Source organism: Lolium rigidum, chromosome 4 (assembly GCF_022539505.1).
Source record: "Lolium rigidum isolate FL_2022 chromosome 4, APGP_CSIRO_Lrig_0.1, whole genome shotgun sequence".
Classification (NCBI taxonomy): domain Eukaryota; kingdom Viridiplantae; phylum Streptophyta; class Magnoliopsida; order Poales; family Poaceae; genus Lolium; species Lolium rigidum.
Genome location: NC_061511.1, coordinates 258145456 through 258163568, shown reverse-complemented (window position 1 = coordinate 258163568; position 18113 = coordinate 258145456). Strand labels below are relative to the sequence as shown.

At 48.5% G+C, this 18113-nt stretch overlaps 1 protein-coding gene across 2 annotated transcripts; it reads left to right on the top strand.

Moving 5' to 3' along the window:
* Positions 1 to 1279: 1279 nt before the first annotated feature.
* Positions 1280 to 2600, top strand: LOC124706717 (microtubule-binding protein TANGLED1-like). 2 transcript variants are annotated; one of them, XM_047238387.1, is made up of 3 exons: positions 1280 to 1384; positions 1488 to 1630; positions 1724 to 2600. In XM_047238387.1, the coding sequence occupies exons 1-3, from the start codon at positions 1280 to 1282 to the stop codon at positions 2598 to 2600; spliced, it is 1125 nt and encodes a 374-aa protein (XP_047094343.1). The 2 variants fall into 2 exon arrangements, with proteins under 2 accessions (XP_047094343.1, XP_047094341.1); XM_047238385.1 differs by having other exon boundaries at positions 1488 to 2600.
* The last annotated feature ends 15513 nt before the right edge of the window (positions 2601 to 18113 follow it).

The window sequence follows — 18113 nt, the reverse complement described above, 5'->3', positions numbered from 1 at the left end:
CCGAAAGGACGCCGGCGAACGTCCTCGCGCACATCGAGGGCGGCAACTTCCCGGTGCTCACGATGCCCCCTCCATCGGCATCGAGGGCATCGGCGAGCCGCCGTCGGGGAAGCGCTCCGGGCAGCCACGGCGCATGGCCGCCGCCTCGTCGTCTTCGGATCGGCGTCAAGGTCATCCTTGGCGCCGGTGAAGAGGGAGGAGGCGACGTCGCCTTCGATGCCGGTGCGCGTCAAGAAGGAGCCGGCGTCTACGCCGGCGACCGGAGGGCGCAGCAGCCGGCGCCCTCGTCATCCGCGAGTCAGCCTTCCGCGCCGCGAGCGGCCGGAAGAAGACGAAGAAAGAGGCCGCCGCAAGCCGCTCGCCGAGGAGGAGGCGAAGCGCGCGGAGGACGCCGCGATGGCGGAGGCGATCGCCGTGCCGCCGCACGACATGGAGGAGGAGAAGCGCGCGGACGACGCCGCACCGGACCGGGCGAGGCGCGACCGGGAGCGCCAGGAGGCGGAGCAGCAGCCGGCGGCCGGCCGGACCCGGCCGCCGCACGCCAACTCGCCGCCCGCGCCGCTCCAACCGCCAACGACGATGTCGCGCGGTACCGCCGTCCCGCGACACCTCCATCCGGCGGCCGCTGTCCCCGTCGTCGACCTCGAGTCCTCCGACGACGACCGGTACAAGCCGTCCCCGGGCGGGGAGACGCCGGCCAGGGCGAGCAGCAGCCTGTGCCGCGCAGCCCGAAGGCCAACGACGACGGCGGCGACTACACGGTGTTCTACCGCCATTTCGGCATGTAGAGCGCCGTGTTTTAAAATTAGCGTTAGCATTTCCCTAGCCGAATTCGAAATATAGTCGAATTCGGCCTCTATGTATGAACTCCTCCCGTAATGTAATAAATATCATTAAATTTAGTCTATATTCACCCGTTTTTAGCCGTAGTTTGTCAAGTTTCCGTTTTTTAAATTCGCATCGTCGACTTCGCCTGGGCACGCGGCTGGGAAACTACTACTCCCCACGCCAAATCTTTCTCCAATCCGGACGAAAATTTCGCCGGATTTGGGCGTGGGGAGCGCCAACGAGTGGGGATGCTCTTATTTACGACACCAGCTGTGCCGCTCTAGAAAGAAAAGTCCGTGCCCCGAGAGACAGGAAGTAGCCGTTGAGCTTGGGGCGACCGTTAGGCTCAGCCGTAGTACCAGCCGCCCGTCTCTTCAAACCCGCACCTGCTCTGCTCCGCTCTGCTCATCATCATCGTCAGGCTCGCCCACCGCCACGGTGCACGACGACCATGGTCGCCAGGAGCCCCAACGCCAAGGCCGACAGGCAGACGGCGGCCGCCATCGCCGCTGCTGCCGCGCTCAACCCCGCCCTCGTCAGGGAGACGCTCAAGAAGGTACGTATGAGATACCAGGATCTCGATCCGATCAGGTTTTGGGGAAAGATTGTATCTTGTTTACTGGTTTTGATTGATTGATTGATTGGGTGCGCGCGCGCAGATGGACCGGTGCATGGCTCGGCTCCAGGAGCTGCAGTACACGGTGGCCGGCGGCGCCAAGGTCGTCTCCGGGGTCAGCCTCAGCCCGCGCAGCACACGCGGCTACCTCCGCACCAGCATCCGCTGCAAGCAGGAGACTGTCAGGCAAGCCTCTCCCTCTCTCCCCCTCCCGTCCGATCCGAACGGCGATGATTCCATCGAACGAATTCCGCTGACCGGCAGAGTATGTCTTGGCAGGATGAGGGCAACGCCCGCGAAGACCAGATCCCCCAAAGGCAAGTTCGGCGGCGCCGAGGGCGCGGCGGCCCCGTGGCGGCGGATGTCGTTGCCGGCGATGCTCCTGGGCGAGACGGTGCTGGAGATCGTCCAGGCCAGCCAGTTCGCGCGGGACATCGTGGCGGTCGCCGACCCACCCAAGACCCCGAACCCCGTCGCGAGGACCAAAAACGCGACCGCGGAGCAGACGCCGCTCCGAGCGCGCCGCGCCAAGGAGAAGCAGAGCCAGCGGGGCGGCGGCACGGCGCGAGCCGAGGCCGGCACGCCGCCGTCGCGCGGGCGCGTCCGGTCCCGGATTCAGTTCAAGCCCGCCTCGCCTCTCGGCCGGCCGTCGTCGGTGGCGGCGAACAGGGTGTCCCCCAAGAACCGGCCGTGGGCCAAGAAGACGGTGATGTTCCCCAACCCCGCGTTCTGCGCCCCCACCTCCTCCACCGCGTACGCCTCGCCGTCGTCGGCGAAGAAACAGAGGCGGTTCTCCAGCAGCCGGTCCCCTGTCCTGGCCCGGCAGACGCCGCACAAGTTCCTGGTCAAGTCGCCGCCCAGCGCTCTGGGGTCCAAGCTCAAAAGCCAGAGCAAATTGCTGCCCAATCCAAGGCCCGTCGTCGATGTGTCGCCGCCAGGGAAAAGCCGCCGGTGCTCCTTCTCGCCGTCCAGGCTGGCCACAAGGCTCGTTTCACCGATAAAGGCCAGGTTATCCTTCGTGTCTCCGATGAAAGCAAGGAGGACATCGTCGCATGGTGGCGTCGGCGGCAGCAGCAGCAGCATGATGAGCGGCCTCAAGCAGCGACCCGTCGTCAGCTTGACGGCGCGCACCGTCTCGACCAGGATATCATCTTGATGCGACGGAGCAGACTGTCTCCAGCAGGACATCAGCTTGATGTGAGGTGATCACTCGTGGTGATCTTCGGCGTCTTGCGAGGACGAGCCTTACCATACCCAAAACGGTGTGAGATACTGTACATGGCTTAGTGATCTATGGGTCACTCTGTTACATTCTGCCTTTGGACTTTGGAGCAAAACTGAAACTCGTTGTTTTCATCAACCCAACAATATCTGTAATTTCCTGGATAAACAAGCACATTTTTTCTACAGAACTTCTGCCCAATCCCCACTGATTGGAACTTTTTTGAGAACTTATTTCACAAAGGAGAAGCCCAGCCTATTACATATCGAATTAACTATTTGTATAATTATCAGGATGCACCAGGATTCTACTGAGTTCCTCTCATCGCACCTAGTAACCGCGGAGTTTAGTGCAGGCATTACTGAGCCAAATTACAGTTTAGTACAGGCAAAGATCTAGCTGCAGTTTCATGTCTTGCAGTCAATTGAATCTGCTACATATCAAATTAACTATTTGTATAATTATCAGGATGCACCAGGATTCTGCTGAGTTCCTCCCATCGCACCTAGTAGGCAAAGATCTAGCTGCAGTTTCATGTCTTGCAGTCAGTTGAATCTGCTTTGAAGGTCTGACAGAACTGCGGCCCTTCCTGAACACTTTGTTTCTGTTATTAAAACTTTGCTACGGAATGGAATCTTGAGTCTTGTTAGGTACTGCAAATGAACTGAACTGCGTTATCTGGAATAGTAACAATCTCATCAATGAACTGTTTCGCGGAAAAAAACAACATCAAAAATCTTTTATTTCAAGCCGTCAATTGTCATTAGAAATGTTAAGGTATTGATTAGAGGTGTTGATTTTGGGTGATATTAGATTGATATATAGATTCATCAGCAGAGCTAAAGCCCATTTTAGGAGGCAGCGGTAAGTAATTCTTAGTGATTAATTGCTCAACTGTATGTAACATTGATTCAGTACACGGAGCTAAGGTTCTGATTATTGGTTGTTAATATTGACATTGGATCGGCAAACAGGCTAGAATGGACATATTGTGTTTTAGGCGTCGTTTTTCAGAAAACATTGCATGTCAATATCGAAAAAATTATACGAGTATATATGTTGCCACAATTTTTATTGGGAGTGACTAGGGAGCAGTCAACTGAGAAATCGTTACGTCTCAGTCGAATCCCTAGGCAGCGAGCATCAGCATCAGGTCGGGCATGCACAACAGCATACGCACATGTATGTTTGGCTAGCTAGCTCAACAAGACGTCGTACAGTGTTTTTATTTAGACGGAGGTGACTTTGGATTCCATGTATCCTAGTACAGGTACTTCACCTAAAATAAAAGGTAAACGTGTTTTAGACCTTTTCAGAAATTTAATTGAAAAGTCCAGTAATTTAAAATCGAAGAATAAGAAAAAATCAAAGACAAAAACATGGAAACAAAAAATAATATGGTAGTTGCATATTTCTTAAGAAAAGTGCAACCGGTGTCTAGTTACATATTGCTGGGGAAAGGTGCAACTCATATACTAACTCGGCTGCTAGTTGCACATTTCTTGAAAAAAAGTGCGACTCATATTGAACACTGGATAGAGTTGCACTTTACACATTTTGGAAAGTGCAACTCACATAAAATGTTGGTTGCTAGTTGCATATTTCTCAAGAAAAGTGTACCTCATATCGAAAATCATTTGATAGTTACGCATTACTGGATAAAAGTGCAACTCGTATAAAAAAATCTTAGTTGCATGCTTATTTAGAAAAATGTAACTCGTATCAATTACCGGTTGCTAGTTGCATATTTTCGTAGAAAAAGTGCAACTCATATTGGAAGCTAGATGGAGTTGCGCATTTGTTTTGAAAAGTGCAACTAGCATCGAATATAGGTTACCATTTGCATGTTTCGTAGAAAAAGTGCAACTCATATCAAAAATTGGTTGCTAGTTACACATTGCTGGAGAAAAGTGCAACTCGTATAAAAAAATTAGTTACACATTTCTTGAGAAAATGTGCAACTCATATTTAATATAGGTTGCTAGTTGCATATTTCTTAAGAAAAATACAACTCATATCGAAAATTAGTTGCTAGTTGCATATTTTTTTAAGAAAAGTGCAACTTATATCGAAAATTGGCTGCTGCTAGTTACACGCTGCTGGGAAAAAAACAAGAAAGAAGACAAAAAAAAACAAAGAAAAAGTGAAAAAGAAAAAAAAACATTGTCACCACAAATGTCGTCGGAACCAAATCGGTGAAATAAACGATATAAAGCTGCCGTAGTGTTTCTTTAGCATACAGAAGTCTTGTCCTACTGGTTGCACTGTATCAGTGCGAAACAACAGGTCCTGGGTTCGATTGCGCACACAGCAATCAGACTCTTTTTCTTTCCATCTGCACAGTATGCACGAATCTCAAAGAAAGATCGAATGGTTCTCAGGTCGACTGAGACATAAGAAAATCTCAGTCGCCTGAGATTTAGCTAATCCGATTTTTATTTTCCTTTTGAAATTAAGGTAGCCTCTATTGACTTATAAAGCAATATTACACCAACACCATCCACTAACAAAGAATGCAAATCTGTTCTACCTCTGTCTATAAATAGGCGTCTAAGATTTTTTAAATTTAGACGTATCTAGACGTTGATCTAGATACAACTAGATTTAGACAAGACTTAGACATCAATTTATAGACGGAGTATATATATTGCCCGAGACCTCACAATCTTAGCTAGTCCTTAGCTATACCTCGTCTTGGAAGTACTCGGGGTTTCCACTGTCAATTATCACCAAGTGTGTAAAGCATTCAGTGACTCCCGAGTCTCGACATAAGCAAAGACCCGAGTATCCGAGCAGCCTTCGATATCTGCCACAACCATCCCTCGGTCTTTGTCGTCGATCCTCCCCACAACACGACCCCAACCACCGCTACCCCTACCAATGATCTCATTATTCTTCCCTGGCTTGTGTTTGTACAAACCAACGTGGCCGGAGTTCGACTCCCATGTCAGTACATAATCAGTATACTGAACAAAGTGCGGGTATGTGAGACGTTGGTACCCCCTCCGCCTTTGCCCCGGACGCTTGCGGGGCGGGGTCACCTGCAATATATACCAACGGCTCCACTGCGGGTTGTCCATAACCCACACCTCGGTGTGCTCGTCCATCAGGATGAAATCCCGGACGACAACGCCAAGCCTCCCGTGCACCTCCGTCAGGAAACACTTGTTGGACATCCACGGTTGTGGGCGGACGAGCATGGCACACTCTTCCTCGAGGTCGAACGACACGAGGTGCCCGTCGGCCGCTATCCAGTACATCGTGCCATTGATGTTGACGATCCCGAGCCCAAGGTTGCATCCCGAGAAACTAGCTGGGATCACAACCTCCCGCCATGATTCCTCCCCCAGAGTGAACACCTGCAGCGTAGGGAACTCACAGTCTTGGTCATCGAAGCAGTCTTGGTCGTCGAAGCGGCACGGCACTCGCACTACCTTGTATCGCTTCGTTGTCGGGAGGTAGCCGAAACTATACGCGTGGTGCCAGCGTCCATGATGGCACTGTTCTTGGTCAGCATCGTCGCACCATGGCGGCAGTGGCAGAGGCGGGACGTCGAGGGTCTCGCCGGTGACCGGGTTGGCCACGGTGATGGCGCCGCCAGGAACCTCGTCGTCACACAGGCAGACTAGGCCGTTGCTGGTGCCGACGATGCACAGGCTTCTACAGCGGGGAGGCGTGCCGCTGCTCCACAGGTCCTTTCGGCGCCCTGTTCGGTCGTCGACCACAAACGGTGAGCCCCCGTCGGTGACGACGATAGTCTTGGGGCACTGCGGAAACATGAACGAGCTCTCGTCGACCACGTTGCGCCAGTGTCGGGAGACGAGGCGGAAACGATGGCGGGTGTTGGGAGGGAGCCGTAGAAGGATCTCGACGAAGGCGTCTGTTGGGAATTGCCAGCGGCTGCCCTCCTGCGAATCCATCGTTGCGGGTTGCAGCGCGGCGTCAACTGGATAGATGGACGATTAGGGGTGTGGACGGCCGTCACATGGATCAAGGCCTCTGCAGGAATCGCAGGAAATTTGAGACGAGTATATGACGTTTCAACCTAAGAAAGGTTCCACGACAAATCCAAAACCCTAACGTATTCCGCCTAAACAGGGTAGGCTTAATGGGAAGACAATATATAGTCAGAGAGTCCAAGGTAACCTAAACGAGCAACACAGAAATATGCAGAGATACCAACAAAGCTGACGGCCGTTGACACCCAATGTTCCATTATTGATCGATCCACGATCAAGTCGACACCGCTCGCGAGCCGTGCTGCAGCAATGGATTCGCACGGGGGCACCAGCTGGTGGTTCCCAACAGACATCCTAGTCGAGATCCTGCAACGTCTTCCGCCCAACGCCCGCGCGCCGCCGGTTCCGCTTCGGCGCAAGCTCGTCGACAAGCGTTCGTTTCTGCACAGCTCCAAGACGCTGGTCGTAACCGACCAGGGCTCCGCGTTCGTCGTGAACGTCCAAACGGGGCGCCTGAAGGAGCTGTGGAGCGGCAGGACGCCTGCCCGCTGCAGAGGCATGCGCGTCGTCGGCACCTGCAACGGCCTGGTCTGCCTGTGCGACGACGGGGTCACTGGCGGCACCATTACCGTAGCCAACCCGGTCACCAGCGAGCCGCTCGACCGCTGCCAACGCCGTGTCACGACGCTGGAGATCAGTGCCACCACTGGCACCAGGCTTATAGCTTCGGGTACAACCCGACGACGGGACGGTATAGGGTCGTGCACGTGCCGTGCCGCTTTGGCGAGGAATGGGTGTTCAACACGGTGCAGGTAGGGGCAGGTGTACACGCTCGGAGAGAAGTCCTGGCGCCAAGGTCACATGTCGTGCCTGTCATGTCGAACTCACGTGCGCCCGTGCTTTCATGTCCAGCTCGCCTATGCACGACATGTGACCTTGGCACTGGGATTGTCGACATCAACGGCACCACATACTGGGCTACGGTTGCTCGAGACATTGTGTCATTCGACCTCGACAACGATTTCGTCACGCCCACCTATCATAGGGGACTACTAGACGGTACATTCATCACAGTGGTGCACGGGATGTTGGGACATGTCTCTCGGGACACTCTGTCGGCGATCAACAACATTGAGGTGTGGGTCAAGTGGAAACCACACTTCTTGCACCGTTGGTACCGTTTGCAGGTTAGCCCGTCGCGTAACCTTGCATGATAGAGGCCAAGGGGACACCAGCATCTCACGCGTCAGCACTTTGTTGAAGCCAGTGGGCACGTACTCACATGGGGCTCGGTGTGCGGCTACGGATGTCTCTACAGACACAAGCTATGGCACAATCATGAAATCACTGGGCTGCGTGGCTCATTGGAGATCAACGAGAAGAATCGGGGTACGATGGTCGCTGATATCAAAAGCTGCTTGCATACATGGACCTTCAACTATGTCGAAACCAGCGAGTCGCTGACCGCTTATAGGCTTGCTGACTAGTAGCAGAGCACACTTGCTAAGTGGTGAGATCTCAACCAATATTTGTGTGGCTTTCTATGTTAGTGGATGATGTAACGTTGGGTTGAATAAACAAAAGGTTCGCCTAACACCCAATCGACTAGTTCTCAGTGACAAAAATCATCACAACCCCTTCTTCATGGTCTCTTTCCTCCTTCAGAGAGTGCCGCTCCTCTCCACCTTCCGGTGAGCCACATCTTCCCTGCAACCACCATCTGCCAAACCTTTTGGCCACCCCACCTATCACTGGCGTGCTACCGAGAATCCCCGTCACCCCATCTTGCCCAAAGACCCTCCTCTGCGGTCCAACTGCCACCCCGGGCATGCCTCTAAGCCCTCCCTTATGATCGGCGTCCGCAACCCTGCAACTCGCACTCCCCCAATGGTAGGTTTCTTCCTCGCTAGATTTCGGCCCACCACAGCTAGCCGCAGCAGCACTACCTCCGCCTCGGTCTAGGTTTGGAGTCGTCGGCTCCGCCTCGCCCAGCGGGCCGCCTTGACTCCGTCAAGGTGGGTGACGGACTTTTTCAATTTTTCATTATTTATTTATTTTTGGTATAAGTTAGCTTTGCAGTAGGAAAGAACGGTGTGTCTGAGGAGAGATGGGGTGTAGATAAGGCGGGATGGGACCCACTGGATTATGCAGTTTTTTCTGCGAAAATCCACTAATCTATTAATTACCATCAACAGGAGTACAAATAGCCAAAAAGGTAAATAAAAATACAAATTGGTACTCGGACCATTCCGATGATAATGGAGTTGGCTGAGCACTAATCTAATTCGCAACGCCTAAGTTCTTTACTAATATTGAGATTTCAGGATCCAAATGGCTCTGTAAAAGATGGTATTTCGCACAAATATCTTTACAAATAGGTTTTTTTGTTACTTGTAAATTATAACTTCTCGATTTTTCTGCGAAAGTTATTCCGCTATGTTTGTTAGGGCTTCATAGTGTATGGTACAAATCAAGATTAAAATTAAATTGTAAATACGGCATCAATGTCCAAAAAGCGTCACAAAGATTTATCTTTTGTGAGACCATCGTGTCTCGGCCTCCCCTCAACACCTTCAAACCATCCCTCCACCCTGCCTAGTGGTTCATCAAAAGCTCTCACATCAGGTCCCTTGGAGAAAACTAACACATGAAGAAAAGGGGGAATCTTGCATCCTGTGACAGGGCCTCGACTTGGCCCAGCGACATTGTTGGGCAGAAGACAGCCTCCCAATTTGGCCACGACTGCACAAGTCAATGACAACTATTGCCTCTCCATCCGGCCGGCCTTCTCGCCCATCACGCACAGCTAGCTAGCTATCCCTGCTAGAGAGAGGATAGCATAATCTTGCGATAAGAAATATGCTGCTGCAAGAGGATAGGGGGATAGCATAATCTTGAGATCACAGTGATCCAGGAGAGCGGGCAGTAGTCTAGTCTCGCTCTCAGTGCTAGCTAGAACGATTAGGTTAATCCTCGGTGGTTAGAGGCTTTCGCCGCCTGCGCCCGTGCGTGCTCTCGCCACAGGCTCAAAGAAACGACTATGATAGTTATGGGAACTTTCATGGAAGGCGTGTGGTGCGATCCCAGTAATCCCCGTGGAAGAAGGCGTCACACACCCACACGCATACACTTATGCCTCGTACACGCTGGTATAAAGAAATCAAAAGGCTATAAATTTGAAGATTATTGCCGGTATGGTCTCAAATAAACAATTTTGTGTGGAGAAGTTATTGGAAGGCGTGTTGTTGCGATCCCAGTAATCTCTGACGCAGTTGTCCTCATATAAAAGATATGAAAATCAGAATAAACAAAAGGTGAAAGCTATGTATGCAGGTATGGTCTCGGTTGAGACACACACGGCACCGTGACGACCATTGGCTGGGCGTGCGCGCCATGAGGCTACGATGTCGTCATCGGCTCGTAGTGACGCTACCTGAAGTCTAAAGAGAAGGTAGCGAGGCCGCCACGCTCGCCTGCGAACTTTCGATAGGCACGCGTATGGCTCGTAGTTAAGTTAAGCGCCTCACGCACGTAGACGTGGTGGAATCTCTAGCTATCATCATGTTGCAGCAAGTAGCAACCTCCCTTTTCGACGTCCGAAAGTTTCCCATCTTGTAGCTAGAGGAAGAAGGCGAGAGTGATGAAAAAGAGATGAGATTCTCCGAAGCTAATCGCGTGAGAAGAGCGAGCAAACGCGAGGCCCGCGGGGGAAAAGATCTGTGCGAGCGACAGTGCCAGACGACCCCGTGTTTTCCTATCTTTTGGTGTTCTTTTCTCCCTATCCTGTTTTTTCCCCCAACGACGTCGCTGTAGGTCGACGAATAATATATACCACAGTGTCGAGGTGATTTTATTCTACTCGACAGCGATATACTTTTGTAAAGAATCAGGTACTCGAGGTTGGAAACTCTTCTTTTTCTGAAAGGGCGAGGTCTGAAACTCGGAATGGGCTATGTATGTACCGTGCGCGCGAGACCTCTATGCTCGGTGGCTGCAGACCTTCATGGCCGTACGTGTACTTCTCAACTTCTCAGTGGGATGAACTGCAGTGATACTACGCCCTCTGCACTGTGTTAAGTAGTAGTCTCCGGCTAAGTCCACGCACCCAGGAGCTCAGGTGGGTCCTCAACCCCACCCATCAACAAAACAAAACAAAACAAAACATAGGACTCAAAAAACCTAATCCAGCGGTCACCGTCTAAATTTGGGTATGAAATGCGAGGGTGCGGTCAATCTACGCTAACAGCGCCCTCTTGTCCTCCCCAAGCCCACGCCTGGGTGGAACGCAAGCCACCCAACCCAAATCGCATCCCTCCTTCTACGTCACAACTCACAACCCTACCACGACGCATGTTCGATTCAGCCGTTGCTCGCCAGTGGCCAATCCAGTTAATGGCGTTCTTCCACACAATTGCCACCGCCTAGAAGGTGACCTTACCGTCCGTAGTTTAGGATCTGCCCACCAACAGCGACGCTAAGTCCTATTTGGCCATTTGTGATGCCCAGTTTGAGGCATAAAACTCGGCCAATTGGCTATTTGCGTCGGCATAGATATTCACTAGCCACAGTTATATGACCACATGTTGTACGTATATGGATCTCAATAGCTCAATCGAGTATTTCTACAAGAACGTCCGAGACACATGGTTCGACGATAAAATGACTCGGACGGTGATACTGAAATGATGATGGCCGCGGTAGCCCTCGTCCATGAACACAACGGGAGGCAGATGCCACAGTTCAGGGGCTCGACGAGGCCACGCAGAGGCAATAACTAGCGTAATCGAGAAGCCAGCAACAATCCACTTTTCAAATACTACTTCCATGCTACCAATCCAATCTACTCGGAGCGCTTTCGGATGTGAAGAAAGTTGTTCTTCACTATTCTCGAGCGCCGGTGATCTTGTTAATGAGTACTTGCGGACGAGCGAGACCGCATTTGTTGACTCGATGTTCAAGTTTTGCAAAGTCATGATTGGGATGTTCGGCGATGTTTGTCTAAGAGAGCCAAATGTTTCCGACACGACCCGAATCTTATCAATCAACAAGGGAAGGGGTTTCCTGGGATGCTTGGAAGATCGATGCTATTTGGTATGCTCCAGTCTCGTTAGGCTATTGTCCGGTACCCTGCTAGAAGATGGAGCATTGAGACACTTGGAAGGTGGTGACTCCATGTGTGATCATGCACACCATGTTTGTTGAGGATGAGCATGATGATAGCCTCCATGACCATGGGTGTTAGTTTCAGGGGGGATTGGTTGAGCCGCAACCTATGCCAGCAACGTTTTGCTAGTTCCTCCATGTTCCATTTGGCACTGGTAGGAAGCTAGTAGTCATATGCTATCATTTAATTTGTTTTAATTTGCTTATGAACTACATTCCATTGTGAACTATGTTGCTTATTTAGTTATAAACTATTTAAGTTCATTTGGTTGTAATGCATTTTTTCATTCATATATTGACCAATTGGGTAAATTGAAAAACAAAATAGGCAAAAGGCCTTGTGCAGACCAAATGGTTCCGGCCACTGGGTTTGCCCTTGATCCAAAAGAACAAGGGTGAGGAACAGGCCGCATTTCTGTCCGCAAGCCGATCTAAATGGACATCGGACCACACTCCTTGTGTGATTTCCATTGAAACCAAAATTCCTGGCAGTAAATTATTCAGATTTGAATCTTTTTGGGTAGCTCACCCTAGATTTCAACAGATTTTTTCTGATAGCTGGAATAAACCTACTCATAAAAAGAATCGTGCAGCTAATCTGAATGCCAAATTAAAACGGTTGAGATATGATCTTAAACATTGGAGTAAGTCTATCTCCAAACTGTCCATTTGCATAGAAAATTCCAATCAAGCAATAGCTGAAATTGATAATCTTGAAGAAATTCATACACTCTCCATACCTGAAGTGAACTTCCGAAATATAATGAAAATACATTTGGCTAGACTTCTATCTTATCAACATGATTATTGGAAGAAGAGGTGTACTATTAGATGGACTAAGTTTGGAGATGAGAATTCAAAAAAAAATCAAGCAATTGCTATAGAGAGACACAGAAGAAATTATATAGCCTCCTTTTTACTCCCAGATGGCAATAATGTAACTGAGCTTAATGATAAGGAGGAAATTATATTTCAAACATATAAGGACATGCTTGGATCATGCTCTACACCTCAAATGGAATTTGACTTACTATCTCTGATTACCCCTATTCCTGGACTAGAAGAACTATCTGTCCCATTCACTAAACAAGAAATTGATGATGTGATAAAATATATGCCAGTGGACAAAGCACTAGATCCTGATGGCTTTAATGAACTCTTCTTGAAAAATTGTTGGTCTACTATCAAGGAGGATATTTATGCACTGTGCTTCAGTTTTATGAAGGGAATTTGGACCTTGAGAGTATTAATATGGGATACATCACACTCATCCCAAAATTGGGAAACCCTGAAGGAGTTAATGATTACAGACCCATTACTCTGCTAAATTGTGTGTTAAAAATAATAACTAAGTTACTGGCAAACATACTATAGAAGATTGTCATTAAAATCATTCATAAAAACCAGTATGGATTTCTTAAAGGGAGAACTATTCAAGATTGTCTTGCCTGGGCTTTTGAATTCCTGTACCAATGTGAAAAAATCCAGCCAAGAAATTCTTTTGATTAAATTGGATTTTGCAAAAGCTTTTAACACTATTGATCACAGTGCTATGATGAAGATAATGCAGCAAATGGGCTTTGATGAGAAGTGGATAAAATGGATTCAAGCTATTTTTGGTACTGGGAAATCTGTTATTTTGCTCAATGGAGTACCTGGGAGATAATTTTTCTAGAACGTGGTGCCAGACAAGGGGATCCTCTATCTCCCCTTCTTTTTGTCCTTGCTGCAGATCTACTCCAATCTGCTATTAACAAAGCTTTCAGAGATAACATCCTTCAAGCTCCTTTTTCCTCTACATATCAGATGGATTTTCCTGTTGTCCAATATGTTGATGACACACTCATTATTATGAAGGCATGCATTGCTCAGGTTTTGGCTATGAAAGAAATCTTGCAGAAATAGGCAGACTCAACTGGCTTACACATAAATTTCCACAAATCTTCTCTCATACCAATAAATCTTTCCACTCAACATGCAACTCTTTTTGCTAGTCTTCTGGGACGCAATATCGCTAAAATGCCTTTCACATACTTAGGTCTACCTCTGGGCACAACTAAACCAAATGTTCAAGATCTGATGCCTTTGGTGGATAGAATTGAGAGAAGGGTTTCAGCAACTTTCTTAATGATGAGCTACAGTGGAAGAGTCACAGTGGTTAATTCTTTACTCACCTCTATTGCAAATTTTACCATGTGCTCCATCCACATAAATCCAAAAATATTAGAGCATGTGGAAAAAATAAGAAGACAATGCCTTTGGAACAAGAAAATAGAGGATGGAGAGAAGTGTAATTCCCTTGCTGCTTGGGATATGGTTTGCAAACCAAAGGAAAAGGGAGGACTTGGTGTTTTAAATCTCAGAATATAGAATGAAGGAGTTCTCCTCAAGTACTTGCACAAATTTTATAACAAAACATATACACATTGGGTTCAACTACTGTGGAATACTTATTATCTTGGCAAAGTCCCTCATAACATGGCTCCTTGTGGATCAAATTGGTGGCGCACTGTTTTTAATCTCTCTCCCATTTTTAGAAGAATTTCCATCAGCCATATTAATGACGGACGCACCACTCTGTTCTGGAAAGATAATTGGTTACAGGCTATTAATTTAGAAGAATTCCCAAGAGCATTTTCCTTCACCAAAAATGAAGATATTTCAGTCATAGTTTTTTAACTTCGGATCAACTGTCACAGAACTTTTATTTACCACTATCACCACAAGCCCTTGCTGAAATTCGAACCCTACAAGACCTATCTGCATACATTGATTTATCTAGTGATACACATGATACTTGGACTTATGAATGGGGTGTTGTTAATTACTCATCCAGTGTTACTATAAATTCTGTTTAGAGAATGTACTGCTCATGTCTCTTTCTCTTGGCTCTGGAAGTCCAAATGTACCCCTAAGCTCAAATTCTTTTGGTGGCTAGTTTTAATGGATTGACTGAATACCAGAAACATTCTACGAAGAAGACACTATGTCCTAAATTCCTCATATAATTGCCTGATGTGCTCCTCACCACCTAAAGAAACAATTGAGCATATGATATTTTACTGTGAATTTACTAAATATTATTGGAGCAAGTTACAGATGATCTGGCCACAAAATAGGGATAGACTAGAGCTTGTAGAAAAAGGACATGCTTTTTGGCAAAAACCCTTATACATGGAAATGATAATTGTTGGCTCCTAGAGCATATGGAAAGAAAAAACAACAAGCTCTTCAATGGCATTGATCCAGACATTGACTCTTGGTCCAGGAGATTCAAAAAGGACTTTGCTTTGTTGGTGCACAGAACAAAGAAGGATTGCGTCCTTATATTAATAATATTGTAGCCACTCTTTAGCACTTTTTCTACCCCCCCGGTACTCCTCTGAGTTCCCCCCGTACAGATGTAAATCCTAGGTCCTCTTGACCCATTGTTAATATATTAAAACAGTAGGAGCCTTTCCTACTGTTAAAGTTTCAAAAAAAAGAATGGTGCGCGGATTGGCAGGTGCTCGTTCATTTTCCTTCTACAGATAGATGACTAGGGTGGCTACCACTTTGCCGCTCCCTCCCCTAGCGAGGTCACAACCCCCTTACTCATGTACCTTTCATTTCGGCTACGTTGGGGTGGGGGAGGGGGTTCAGTGCTTTGACTTTTGCGAGTAGTTAGGATTGGCCGAGGGTTTTTTCAGAGGCATCACGTCGGTGGTAGGGACGGCGATGTGTCGTAATAAGGCGCCTTGCTTCACCCCAATCTCGTCGGTGCTCTTGCCGATGACATCTACAGCAGGTTGCTAGATCCTCTTGTCATTCTTAAAATCTGGCAAGATCAGTTTCTCGGTCTATCACAGTCATTTGTCACGATCTGCAGCGATGTTGGCAACCAAGGCGAGGTAGATACTCTGAAGTGAGGATGTTGGTCCGAAGGTGGTAGATTGGTTTTTCTTTCTCGACTTTGTTGATGGGATGGGACGGATCTTGGTCCAGGACATGACGGGATGTCTTGCGGTCGACGTGCCTTGCTAGTCGTTGCATGCATGTTCATGGAGTCACAAATCCTTGTTAGAGATGTTATTTCTTTGGATCTTGCAATGGTGTAAGATTGCATATTGAGAGGAGGAGATGTCGCCTAGAGGGAGGGTGAATAGGCGTTTAGAAACTCTTACGGATTTGTCTTGTAAGAATGCGGAATTAAACTAACGTTCATTTTACAAGCACAAACCCTAAATATTCTAGGCTCAACTACGTGCAAAAATAACAACTAGAGTTAAGCAAGATAGGCACAAGATAAATGTAGCACAAGTGATAGGAAGATATATGTACTTCAAGCACGATGGCTATCACAAAAAATGTAAGCTCGGGTATAGAAATAACCGAGGCACGCGGAGACGAAGATGTATTCCCGTGTTCCTTTTCTTTGCATGAAGGTACGTCACGTTTGGAGAGGTGGGGAGATCCCACGAAGGATTTCCCAGCACCACGAAGGCTCACCTTCTTCTCCGAGCCAAACCCACGAAGGATAATGTACCTTTCCTTATGGTTAGCTTTTCCTCCACTCCGGAGATGGCAAGCTCCAAAACCACTTCACAAGCTCCACGAAGGAGAAGCCCGGGCCTTTTCACAATCTTCCTTGAAGAGATCACCAGAGCACCAATCGCCAAGCAAACTAGGACGTCTCCCTCCAAGATTAACAAGCTCACGTTCTCTCACTCGAACTAATCGTGGTGGCGAGCTCAATAGTATGCATTGATGCAAAGGAAGAACACTAGAGGTGTTCAAATCCTTCACACTCAAATCCCACCAAAGCAACAAATGCTAGGATGAGATTAGAGAGGAAGAACAAAGAGGAAATCAATAAATGACTCCAAGATCTAGATCCAAAGGGTTCCCCTCACTTAGAGGAGAAATGGGTTGGTGGGGATTGTAGATCTGGATCTCCTCTCTTAGATCCCTCAAGAATGAGAAAGAATCATGGGGGGAATCAAGAGATAGGGCAAGTTCTTCAAAGTCAACAATGGAGGAGAGAGAGTGGAAGAACTTACCTAGCCCAAGGTGGAAGAAGGCCTATTTATTGCCCAAGGAAAAATAAAGTCGTTGGGGAATAAAACGGGCAGAAAAACGACCCAGCCGACCAACCGGCCGGTCCACCGGGCCGGGCGCCGAACGGGCCGGTGCATAGGCCGGCAGCGCCAGCTGATAGGCCGAGCGGGGCAAGCAGGCCGCGCAGCAGGCCAAAAGGAGCCAACCGGCAGGAGGGTCGGTCGATCGGGCGCTGTGCCGGCCGGTCCGTCTGCCACCGGGCATGGTGCCGGACATGGGCCGGGAGACCCCCTGGAGCAGGCCCGGTGTGCACGAGCCCAGCAGCCGGTTCCCACCGTGCGGGCCGGTGGGAAGCCCGGCGGAGCCGGGCGATGGACCGGACTACAGGACTCGTGAAGATCTTTTCTTTTTCTTTAAAATAGAAAATGCTCCCGAACTTCAATTGACATGAAACCAATTTTGTTGGAAAGATAACGACAAATTGAACCCCAACAAAAACTAGAGAGGGAGTCTCCCATCGTCAAGAAACGGTGAAGACGTCCAAACTCGAAAACTCAATAGAAGATGCATGCGGATACCGTTTTTGATGAACTTGGGCTTGTTGTAAAGCTGGCAACAAGCTCAAGAACCTCACACAGAGAAACACCAAGAAGTAATAGGGATATGCAAAGTATGCAAAGGGTTGAGCTCCCTAAGACGATGTGATCAAGTTACCCAACCGAAAGTTCCTCTTGATAGTGCGGCTATCTATCCTATAATCCGGTCTCCCAACAACCACCTTGAGACCGCTAAAAGGAAAACCTAGCAAGGCCATACCTTTGCCTTGCGCGCCCCGCTTGATATTGATGATAACTCTTCAAGCTCCACTCAAGCCAGAATGTCTCACTTCATCATTGTTACTTCGTGAAGACTCACAAATGCTCCCCCATACAACATGTTGGGAAAGCTACATTGATGCACATCTCCATTGTCACCAAATGGACGGCAAGCTTCAAGCATATGATCCTCTTGAGATGCTCAACATGAACTTTCCCAACTCAACCTTGATGACGATCACCACTTGATGTCATCCTCTCATGGACTATATGACATCTCACTTTTGATGCATGCTCATGGAAAGATACGTAACCCACATAGACAACACAAGGGCACGTATATGATGGGTTAGTTCATAAAGCATAATTGACAACGCTTACCATACCACATGACTTCACCTGACACATTCTTCATGCTTCATGTGTTGACCAAACTTGAATCTATTTTTCACTCTTTGTATTGGTCAATCTTG

What these genes read in the sequence shown, in the direction of transcription:
- LOC124706717 (XM_047238385.1), top strand. Translation starts at nt 1,280, where the DNA reads ATGGTCGCCAGGAGCCCCAACGCCAAGGCCGACAGGCAGACGGCGGCC. An exon ending in TCAGGGAGACGCTCAAGAAG is followed by an intron (nt 1,385 to 1,487) that starts GTACGTATGAGA and finishes GCGCGCGCGCAG; the next exon opens with ATGGACCGGTGCATGGCTCG.